Source organism: Mastomys coucha, unplaced genomic scaffold (genome assembly GCF_008632895.1).
Source record: "Mastomys coucha isolate ucsf_1 unplaced genomic scaffold, UCSF_Mcou_1 pScaffold22, whole genome shotgun sequence".
NCBI classification, from domain to species: domain Eukaryota; kingdom Metazoa; phylum Chordata; class Mammalia; order Rodentia; family Muridae; genus Mastomys; species Mastomys coucha.
Genome location: NW_022196905.1, coordinates 237260318 through 237272785, shown reverse-complemented (window position 1 = coordinate 237272785; position 12468 = coordinate 237260318). Strand labels below are relative to the sequence as shown.

Sequence of the window (12468 nt, the reverse complement as noted above, 5' to 3'; positions counted from 1 at the left end):
ATGTAATTCTTTTACTAATAACAGCTCAACAGAAAGGTACTTCCTGGTGGCATGGGTACTTGTGGGATGATCCTTCCAACCTGTTAACAGACCCAATCTGACTGACATCTTTAATACAGGTCTGACTTGCACTTAGCTATACAAATAGATAATGGCTTTCTCTATCATTATTCACAGATTACAGAAGAGGCTTCCTAAGAGGAATACCTGAGAATGCTGCCTGAAGAAAGGGACTATGGACAACAGTGACTTCAAAGAAAAAAAAGCCAAGGACTTCAAAAGGAAAGGAGAGGTCACTAAAGTCACATGCTAGTTCTTTCAGATATCCCCTGTATATTTAAAGGTCTCTGGGGCCGTGTGGATATGAGCAATATTTTAACAGTTACTTTCTGATACTGAACACAGCAATTATGAACCATTGCCTTGGATAATTCCTTGTTTCTCTTGTGTATGACTCTTGGTCTCTTGGGTAGGTTTTTATTTGTTTATTTTTAATTTTAATTTTTTTTTTTTTTAGATTTTTTCTTCAATTTGACATCTAAAGTTTGAGATCTATGGATTATTTGTTGTGGCTTGGCAATTGGATGTGTAACTCAGTGATCAAAGTTTATTGTCAGCACTATCAATAATAATTGTTCAAATAAACTTTTAAAATTCCTTCCTAATAAGAGATGTCTTTTCTAGATACAGTGTCTGTGACATGGGAATAATATAGGTTTAACATATTTCCATTGCTTCTCAAAGAAATAACATATGGTTAGGTAAATTAGTACAGAATCTGATATAATATGAAATATGAGACTTGTCTTTACTGAAGGAGGGATCCAAAAACACAGAGTAAGAGTGCTACAACCTGCCAACTCATAAACAGGATAGTCCCACAGGCTGTTTTGAGATTGAGTCTTCAGTATCCTAGAACTAGCTCTGTAGACAAGCTGACCTCAAACTCGCAGATATCTGCCTGCCTCTGTCGCCAAGGTGCTGGGATTAAGGTGTGGATGGAACATCATTGCCTGATCAAGTCATTGACTCTTAAAATGTGCATGTCACAGAATAGGGCCTGGTTATGGGGATCTAAAAATCAATGTTGAGACAATAGCTATCTTAATGGATTTCCCAATATTCAAAATCCATGTGACAAATTTTTCAGGTCCTTATTTAGAGATTAACAAGTTCTAAAATATTCCAGTGTAATAGATGATTACAATAAAGTAAGTACTTGCCTCAAAATATGGTGGTGTGGGAGAATGAAATACATAAAAAAAAAAGCATTAAAATTGAGATAGTATAGCTGGGCAGTGGTGTCATATGCTTTTAATCCCAGCACTTGTGAGGCAGAGGCAGGTGGATTTCTGAGTTTGAGGCCAGCCTGGTCTACAGAGTGAGTTCCAGGACAGTCAGGGCTACACAGAGAAACCCCGACTTGAGAAAAAAAAACTAATAAAACAAAACAAAACAAAAATTGATATAGTATGAAAATAAAAATGGATAAGAATATTTACTTTTGAAATAAATTTCACTAGGAAAATGCTGAATTGTCATGATTTATAAAAGCAAATCATGGAAAGAGCTAGGGTAGTGGTACTTTGGTTCTTCTATAGTAAATAAATGACAGATGCAGTAATTCAAATGATGGATATGCATCATCATGGATATGGAGAAAGATTTAGAAGATGTGGAGAGATGAGCAGAGATCACATTAAATATTAGAATTAGCAGCTCTCATTCCCTTTATGTGGACAATTAGTATGGCAATGGTATAATCTGACATGCAGGATTGGGGATGGTATTGGTAGTAGCAGGGATTAAAATTAAGGCATCATGCAAGTCATACATGCACACTAGAACTGATCTATAGAGCTATCCATGACTTGTGATTTTAGAAATATCACTTAGCTTTCTATATGGAGATAAGATTGTAAGACACTGGAATAATAGGATGATGTCATCCTAAATATAAATGCAAATAGGATTGTTTTAGCCAAAGAGACAAACTTGCCTTTGACTGCACGGTGCTAATAAAGATACAAGAGTAGGAATCTGATAGATGATTGATAGCCATTGTATATACACTTGATGAGCAAAATATAAAAAAAAGTGACTTAATTTTTTCAATTCCAAATGTTCAGACCTGAAAACATACATACAAGTAATAATAATTACACAGATTAAACAGATCAAACAAAATATATTTGTACACACACACTATCTCAATATGTGTATGTGGGTTTTTTTTTGTGTGTGTATGATACATAGATGGGTGTTTGTGTCTGTGTATGATACATATATATGTGTGTGAATATATATATATATATATATATATATATATATATACATTAATGCATAAACTACATCATTGGCAATCTAAAAAGTCTTGCAGACAAAATAATGAGAAATTCTTAAATAAAATACTATTTTAAGAGGATGCACCCAAATAGTCTTAACTTTATTTCACTGTAAGCATGTATTTTCTGTATAAGCATGTAAATAGTACAAAGCATTATTAGTTGGTTGACTTGCTGATAGCCATAATAATTATGAACAGATGTTTGTTGCTGTTATGAAACTGCCCCAACACTCAATTATACCTCCAGCTCTTTTGTCTTTTTCTTTACAGACATTGTATTTGTTCAGGTTGGCTTTGAACTCATGCTACAGTCCAGGAAATCCTTTAGTCTGTGATTATCTTATCTATTTTAGCAGGCTTCACTATATTCCTGTTGTAATATAGTTCATCCCAAGAATATAGTCTTGTGCAATAATTATTTAGCAGACATAAAAAAAATCTTGTGAAGGTATTACTATATATATTTTTGAATGTCTGATACAGCTTATGTCATAAAACTTTTGAGTTAATTTTATTATGATCATTATTTATTCTCTAATCATTTTTTGCAGTCCAGTCTTTTTGTTCTAGCCTGCCCTCTGAATGTTCCACATCCCATACCTCCTCCCCATCACTGTACCCAAGAGGATGTCTCTGTGCCACCACCTGCCACCGCTACCCCAACAACCTCCCTAATTCCTGAGGCCTCAAATCTCTGCTCTTAAGAGAAAGACCTTCTCCATTGCTCCAGCACTGTGCATCCCGATGAGAAGAGGCAGTCCAGGGTTTTAAGGCATTTATTGTAGAAAGACCGAGAGAGGAAGAAGAGTAGAGAAGTAGAGGCTAGCCATGGCCACATTGAGAAAGGAGAGAAGAGAGAGGAGAGAAGGGTGAGAGGTGAGAGAGAGGCAAGTGAGCAAGAGGGTAAGAAAGAGGGGAGGGGGCAAAGAGCCCCTTTTATAGTGGGCTGGCCTAACCTAACTGTTGCCAGGTAACTGTTGGGAGGAGCATACCTGACTGTTGCCAGGTAAATGTGAGGATAGAGTCCAGACAGGAGCCAGGGGCCCAGGGGCATGGCTGAGAACAACTGCCATGGGACACTGTGATTCAAGGCCTGTGCTCGATAGGGGACCAAGTTGTCTGTTCACAGCTCACTGCCCCACAGGTTAGGTGCATCTTCTCTCACTGAGTCAAGATCTGACAGTCCTCTGCCATATATGTGTGTTGGGGCCTCACATCAGCTGGTGTATGCTGCCTAGTTGGTAGCTCAGTGTCTGAGAGATCTCAGGGATCCAGGTTACTTGAGACTCTACCTGTCTTCCTATAGGGCTGCCTTCTTCCTCAGCTTCTTCCCGGTTACCCTAATTCAACCACAGAGGTCGCTAGCTTCTGTCCATTGGTTGGCTATAAATATCTGCATCTGACTCTTGTAGCAGCTTGTTGGGCCTTTGAGAAAGCAGTCATGCTAGGCTCCTGTTTTAAGCACATCATAGTATTAGTCATAGTGTCAGGCCTTGCAGCCTCCCCTTGCGCTGGATCCCACTTTGGGCCTGTCACTGGACCTCCTTTCCCTCATGCTCTTGTCCATTTTTGACCCTGCAGTTCTTTGAGACAGGAACAATTCTGGGTCAGAGGTTTTTGACTGTGGGATGGCAAACCCATCCCTCCACTTGATGTCTTCTTGTCTTTCTACTGGAGCTGAACTCTACAAGTTCCCTCTCATAAGGTCCCTCCCTTTGAGTCCTGAGAGTCTCTCACTTTCCAAGTCTCTTGTATATTCTAGAGGGTCCCCCTACTTCCTCAGGGCATCAGTCCTGTTCCCCCCAAAACCACATCATATTCCCTTCTTCCCCTCCCTGTCACATTTCCCACCTAGGTCCCTCTCCCTCCCACACCCCCATGATTAAAACCTTTAAAAAATTGGACAAGGAGCAGAGGAAACAACTTAATTCACTTTACTTTTTAGATTATATATTTATTTTAGAATTTTTGAAATTATTGTATAGTCATATCATGTTCCTTCCATGTACTCTCTCCAAATCATTCCATATACCTTGCTTTCTTTCAAATTCTTGGCTTTTTTCTTATTAATTTTCTTTGAAAATTATAATATACCCAAGTTCTCTATCTAGTATTTACTTCTCTATCAAGTAAATACTAGAGTTGTAGAATACATTTCTTTAAGATGGCATGTAAGTAAATATAAAAGATAATAGTTGAATTCTGTGATGGTTATGGTTGGACAGAAAAAACCTGATGCCTTGTAGATACAGAATATACTGACTGTGATGGCCAATCTTGGTTATTAGTTTGATACATCTGAAAAAAGGAATTCTTAACTAAAGAGCTGCCTCCATCAGATTGGCCTGCTGGAATATATTTTAGAACATTTTATGGATAGCTTTTTGATGAAGGAAGGCCTATTCCACTGTGGTTGATAACATTCCTATGTAGGTAGACCTAAGGTGTACAACAATAGCAACAATAGCAACAACAAAACAACAACACAGTTTCTAGTAATAAGGCTGTGATCAAGCCATGGAACACTATTTCTGCCTGGTTTGGGTTTCCATTAGTAGTACATCATAACTTCAGAAGGAATTATGAAATAAATCTACTCCTCTTCAAGTTCCTATTGGCTATGGAATTTATTACAGCAACTGAGAAGGAAAATGGGCATTATGTCATTATACGCGAAAATTTCATCAGACACATAAACGATTATAAGATTGTTAATAATTGAATTGATAAATGATTGATACAAAGATTTCCAGCATCACTGTTAAATCTGGGTGAGAGTGCTGTGGGAAGAGGAATCATGCACTGAACATACTGATTCCTATGTGCCTACAATTCTGTTATACTTAACCAAACTGATTTGTATAGTTTGTGATCAATTCCATGTTTTAAAAAATTCCCTGCTCCTATTTGTTGATGCCATTCGTCCATAAATTTGAAATGGTAGGATCTTTAAGGAAAAGTGATTAAAATATGAATAATTGATAAAAATTATTACCAATGAGTGGGAAACATGAAATCTAAAAACCAACAAACAACACAAATGAAGCTATAGAATTCTTGTTGTAGGTTTTGAACTCTTGTAGCCAACTTCAGTACATGAGTTCAAGATAATTCAGATTTAGTTACATGATGCAAAATGCAAAAGATTACACATTTATTTTAAATCCATAATAGAGATGTGAAACTGTGAGTAGAGAAAGCTCTTGGTGACCATGTTGAAAATGAACACTTTCCTGCACTGTCTCTCTCATTACACAGTAATGATGCTACGACGTAATAAGGGAACGTAAACTCTATTACTTACTCTGCTTGCTCATTATGTGAGGTTTGGAAGACACTAAGTATGTGTCCTTACTGATAGTGTGATATTTTTAAATATGTCAATTAAATCACAATAGGCAGAAATAAAAACAGCAAACATACATTGATTTTGAAAATGTTCTAAGTTCAAATAACTAATATAAAAAATACCTTATAATAATTTCTCTTCATGAAGGGGATCATAGGAGGATATTTTCATATATTTACTTAATAATTACATTGTTTTTATTTCTATGATAGTTGGGAGTAACAGTGAAATCACACAGTTAACACAAAATAATCACTGGAAAGATTCAAAACCTATGCAGACAATAAACAGTGACAGTATCAACAGGCATTGAAAAATATGGAGAGGTGTTAGATGGCATAAATATGTTGTGTGTGCATAGAGGCTATATTCAAACCACTGGGATTTAAGTAACATTTCTAGCAAAACTGACACGACACAGGCTTCTTTGTTTATAATTAAAGAGGCTAGCCATTAAAAGGTCATTCATTGGGGAAGGTAAAGACTTGAAGTGGTTCAAAGAACCTGGATTTTTAAATATTCTCTCTCTCTCTCTCTCTCTCTCTCTCTCTCTCTCTCTCTCTCTCTCTCTCTCTCTCTCACACACACACACACACACACACACACACACGCAAATTGATTGGGTAAAGGCACTGTCACAATAATTATTATCCACAAAGAGAACTTTGAATTTTTGCTATGTCACATTCTCTCCAGTTCATACATACATACATAGGAATGCAAGCATTTTCTAGGTTGTTCTGCTCAATATTATACTGTGGGGCGGTAGTCTGTGCAAACAACCTGGTCCCATTCAAGCAAGAGACCTGGAACTCTGGAGACCTAGTGGGTGGTAATTTCTGACTGCACAGGACAGGACCTAAAGTGTTCGATCACGCTTCCTGGGCTCTTAGCTCCTGTATCAGTCACAGACTCCCAACTCCGCACCCCCTCCAGGAAAGGAGTGTGATACTGGTCCCATATTAGCAGCACCAAGCCTTCTTACATGCAAATAAAGATTCACCAAGCTCTTAGCCCAAATCAATGAGAAATACCTGCTGATGAACCCTGAATCACCCCCAAAACTGCATATAAATCCTATCCAGGGAATTACATGTGTGCAAGAGATCTACTCCATCATCCCAGTCTTTGTTCTAAGAGTTGTAATACTTGGGGGGAAATACCACCTGAAGCTGCACCTCACTCCAAACTGGCTATTAGGCCTCTCATGGGCCCAGCCCTACTTCCGTGCAGGGCGGTGGGGAGCAACTGAGTGACCTGAAAAACACTGCAGAGATGGAAGCACCAACAGCAGCAGAAGGGGCAGAAGCGACTTCTCCTCCCTGCCTGTCCTCACTTCCCTTTTGCCAGATCAGTGATCTCCATGAAAGCTTCTGGTACACAGGCCCACATGATACTGGACTGTGAATGTTCAGAAAGACTTTTTTTCAATTTTATCATGTGTTTGTGTGTGTGCATGGATGAGAGAGAGAGAGAGACAGAGACAGAGAGAGACTGAGACAGAGAGACAGAGACAGAGACAGAGAGATAGAGAATCAGAAAGAGAGAAACAGAGAGAAAGAAACAGAAAGAGAGAGATGTTGCACCTCCATGTTATTGTATTATCTACTCTGCAGGATGTTCTATTGACATTTGAGTTGTAAGGAAGAATGGTACGTTAGATTTTCCCAGTCAATCATTCTCATGCTAAAGCTAACCACAGTTTCTACATTTGTGCTTTAAAATATTGGGTATTTTTTTTAACTTTTATTGCATTGTGATGAGAAAAGTTACATGATTTCAATTTATCTGAATTTGTTAACATTTAAAAACATATTTTAAGTAAATAGAATTAAATCACATTCTTGTTTCCCTTTTGTACCCCAACTCCTCCCAGAGACCCCCCTTCAATACCTACAATATCTTTTTTGTCATATTCCTTAAAATTTATAAAATATTATAACAATAAAAATGAGGATTATAAAAGTTGTTTGATATAAAACAACAATCAATTTAACACTTTTATGTAGATGCTTGTCTACAGCAATACTGAAAATATATACGTTTCTCTCAATATAAATTTTAAATAACTCCAAACATATTAACTGTATATTTCAAAATAATACAAAACTACGAGTATTTTCTTAAATGACCATAAATATATAAAGTCTTTTTGTTTGTTTGTTTGTTTGTTTTGTATTTAGTAGAGTTTAAAAATCTTGGCTCTTACTGTGGTACAAGCCCAAAATGAGAACAATTTGTAGACATTGGATTTCATTGTAATAAGGCTGCACTTCAATGACCCTCACATCACCAAAGGATTTTATCTCCATCGTAGCTAAGCTGAGAGTTGACAGTTCTGCTGTGCCGAGGAATGAATTGTAGGCATGATTTTTTGGATACAGACTTCCTGCTATGGTCAAAACTATTTGACTTGAGTGAGTGACATTATTCTCAGCCCACAGAGAACAGGTTACATTCATTTAAGAAATGGTATGTGTATTAAGATGGTCTATCTATAAAGTCATTCACCAACTGTTTCAATGAACAATGGTTCTGCTTGGAAGGTGGCACAAACATTAGGTGCAGGTAAGAGTCTGGTTCATTAGCTGTGAGAATTTGGAAAAGCATTCATCTCAGGGAAGGAATAACTTATGAAGTCCTCTTCTTCAAACTTGATACAAGAGCTACAAATGTCAAGCAAAGCTTTCAGTCTCACTCTTTGTTGTTCTTTTTCTTACAAGTCACCTCCCAAGTTAATTGTCTATGTCTCCCTTGGGTATATAAAAACTTTTGAAACATATAAGCTGTTCTGAAAACCATAGTGTAAAAACATGAAATAAACAATACTACTAATAGAGAGGCTGAGATAGGAGAAGCAAGATTTCAAGACCCCTATGTTGTACACAGCAAGACACTGTCACAAACAAGCTGAAAGTGTATAAAGATTGTACAATATTGGACCTATTTCTCCAATTACAAAATTAGAGAGACCATTGGATGACAATCAACAAATTTCTAACTCCTCACATTTTTGGATTTCAATTGCTTAGGACATGTTGGTAATATTAATTTTCATATTAAGATATTAAGAAAAGGTAATTGTCACTTCCTGTTGTTTTTGTTGTAAAAAGTGGAATTATATTTGTGTGTATTTGTTGAAAGATAACTGCCTACTTCTTCTAGGGTGTAGTTTTGGTTCTTATGTTGATGTTTTCCATCTATTATCCTTTGTACAGCTAGATTTGTGGAAATTTTTGGTTTGTCATGGAATATCTTGTTTTCTCCATCTATGGTAATTGAGAGTTTTGCTGGGTATAGTAGCCTGGGCTGGCATTTGTGTTCTTGTAGAGTCTGTATCATATCTGCTCAGGATCTTCTAGCTTTCATAGTCTCTGGTGAGAGGTCTGCTGTACTTCTGATAGGCCTGCCTTTATATGTTACTTGCCTTTTTTCCCTTACTGCTTTTAAAATTCTTTCTTTGTTTAGTGCATTTGGTGTTTTGATTATTATGTGATGGGAGGAATTTCTTTTCTGGTCCAGTCTATTTGGAGTTCTGTAGGCTTCTTGTATGTTCATGGGCATCTCTTTCTTTAGATTAGGGAAGTTTTCTTCTATAATTTTGTTGAAGATATTTACTGGCCCATTATATTGGGAGTCTTCATTCTCTTCTATACATATTATCCTTAGATTTGGTCTTCTCATCGAGTCCTGAATTTCCTGGATGTTTTGGGTTAGGAGCTTTTTGCTTTTCGCATTTTCTTTGATGGTTGTGTCAATGTTTTCTATGGTGTCTTCTACACCTAAGATTCTCTCTTCTATCTCTTGCATTCTGTTGGTGATGCTTGCATCTATGACTCCTGATTTCTTTCCTAGGTTTTGTATCTTCAGAGTTGTCTCTCTTTCTGATTTCTTTATTGTTTCTATTTGCATTTTTAAATTCTGGATGGTTTTGCTCATTTCCTTCACCAGTTTGATTGTGTTTTCCTGTAGTTCTTTAAGAGATTTTTGTGTTTCCTCCTGAAGGGGTTCTAGCTCTTTACCTGTGTTCTCCTGTATTTCCTTGAGGGTGCTATTTATATCTTTCTTAAAGTCCTGTATCATCATCAGAAGTGATTTAAATCTGAATATTGTTCTTCTGGTATGATGGTGTGTCTAGGACTTGCTATGGTGGGAGAATTGGGTTCTGATGATGCAAAGTAACCTTGGTTTGTGTTGTTTATTTTCTTACACTTGCCCCTGCCATCTGGTTATCTCTAGTGCTACCTGTCCTTGCTAAATCTGACTAGAGCCTGTCCTTCCTGTGATCATTGTTTTGTCAGAACTCCTTAGAGTCAAGCTGTCTCTGTGATCCTGTGATTCTGGGATCCTCTGACCCTGGGCTTGTTAGAGCACCTGGGAGTGTAGCAGCTTCCTCTGGGTGTTGTGGGACTGGCTGTGGAGCCTAGGCCCAAGGTCTGCTCAAGACACAAGCCCAGAGAGACCGGCAATATTGGGTATTTTTAATACTGATGAAAGTATAGCACAATTTTTGCCAGCCTTCCATTTTGATGATGGTTTCTTAACAATCAAATTCTAAAATGATTGTCCTCCTTTTATTCATGCTGACCGTACCGAAGAATGACTTGCACTCAGTAGTCGGTTTCTCACTGAGAAATTAAAATCAAGCAAATAAACATGTTTGTGGGGCAAAGATGAAGAAATCCTTGAGATTGTTTGGTGATTCAAGTTAATTGTATGATTTTGGACAGAATACATAAATAAGATAACTGAATTTATTTTCCATCAGCACTAAAATCCAATCACTTAAAGCGGAAATATTATAAACAATAAAAAATAAAAAATACCAGTGGCAGGTTCTGCCTATTTACTTGTGACCATAAATGTTTCAAAATAGTTGGGCTCAAAGATCATGTGCCATAGAACCTAATCCAGGGTATTGACAATTTATACTATTCCAAATGTTATATTTGGCACCTCTAACTCAATTCAGCTCTAAATTTCTGATTCTATCCTTCATGGCTCTGCTTGTTATCTGGTGGATTTGTTTAAAATTCAGGTTCCTCTGATGTTATGATTGGATTTTTCCTTCTCTTACAGGATTGGATAAACCAATGTTTCAAATGAAAACATTGACTTTCCTCTTATGTCTCCATAGATCCTAAAATGTAGTCTTTTGGTCCTGAACATTTGATATCTAGGTAATTGAAATGTTTAGGTTGTAGTTTCTGCTGACTGGCTTTTCTATATTGAATAAGGGATCCCAATTCACTCATTTGCAGGCTAAAGAAAGAGGCAGAGAATGGGACAAATAATTCTGAGAAGAAAGAGTATCTCAAATGTGGAACACAGGATAACTTCAATTGTATGTATAGTATAACAAATTTAGGTATTTCAAATGTAACACTAGAAAAGAGCTCAAATACTCATATTGCTGACTAGATAATGAAAACAAACAATTGCTAGACAGTGCAAAATAATTTAAAGATTTGCTTTTAGTACAAAATGAAGGGCTATAACAAAGATGTGGAATTTTATTTATTCCCATCATTTATCAAGAAGCGGAGTACCAAAGTAATTATACTTAAAAACAAAAAAACAAAAACAAAACAAAAAACAAAAAACAAAACCAGAAAAATAAAAAAACAAAATGTTGAACTTTGACCAAGTTGGGTAGTATGGGGTAGTATTCCCATAGGCTTTGTCAGTTGTAAATCAATACATCCTATTTTAATGACTACATGAATTGAGAAAGCAAATTTTAAAAAAATAAGGTGATTATGTATAACTCATATACTCATGTAATTGGAAAGCTCAAACTACCTGTAGGTGAATAGGTAGTCCGTTAAAATTGCTACAAGAGATGGAAAATATGATGGCCCTTATTCTTATTCAGTATTGGTTTTTGTAAGATTTTAAGGCTATCTTCATCATCTCGTTTATTTACACAGTTTCATTTATAAACAGTATTGAAATATCCCCTGGGATTCATAGTTCTCTTAATTGCTTTTTTTCAAACATTCAGAAAACCCAGGCTTTTGTCTATTGCCTGTGAAAAAGTAGAGAAGTCATAGCATTTTTGTCTATCTTTTACTGTGCACACAAGTTAGCTTTATATGGAAACACGAATTTTAATGCGATACAGCTCACCTTTTACATAGTACGACATTTAGAGAAAGTCTTCTTTATAAGCCTAAAATTCCATCTAAAGTCATTTGGTAATGATTCAGTACTTTCACACTTACGACATGGGTAAAACCTGACTGTGACCTCGGGCTTGTCTGTGAGTCTCTGTTTCTCTTTAACTATTGGGAAGAAATAGTCCTTTCTCAACACAGCTGGCAAGAAGAAAGAGACATGTGCCTCAGTCAATGATACTAAGAGATAACAGACTATTAAATTCTCATTCATGGGAGAAATTTTCAGCAGAGGCCTGGGAAATTATTCTCTTCCTTCTCACCTGGTACTGAAAACTTTCATATACCTGCCTACCATAAAAAGTCCAGAAAGAAAAATCTTAGTCTTTCAAAATGCACCTGTTATATATTTACTCAGCCAGTGTGTATTGGGTACTCCCATCTGCTAGAGATTATATTGAGTTCTGAGCATACAAGTGGAAATGAAAATGGCATAGCCCTCACCTTCCCGGATTTAACAGAGTTGTGGATGCCAACAGTTGTTTAAATAACCATGCAATAAAAAATCACCTCAAATTGGTTATTATGGGATGTGTCTTGGGAGTGTCAGAATAAAAGGGAATATGAAGTACTTTCACAAAGTAGCCCATATTTCC

The 12468-nt window shown here is 36.6% G+C and overlaps 1 protein-coding gene across 1 annotated transcript in view; it reads left to right on the top strand.

The window, feature by feature from the left end:
• Cdh8 (cadherin 8) overlaps window positions 1–665 on the top strand; it is a 377695-nt gene extending 377030 nt beyond the window's left edge. Inside the window, exon 13 of the mRNA XM_031341029.1 lies at window positions 178–665. Within this exon, the coding sequence (XP_031196889.1) occupies window positions 178–224 (47 nt within the window). The 3' untranslated portion in view covers window positions 225–665. The remainder of the gene's footprint in view (window positions 1–177) is intronic.
• The last annotated feature ends 11803 nt before the right edge of the window (window positions 666–12468 follow it).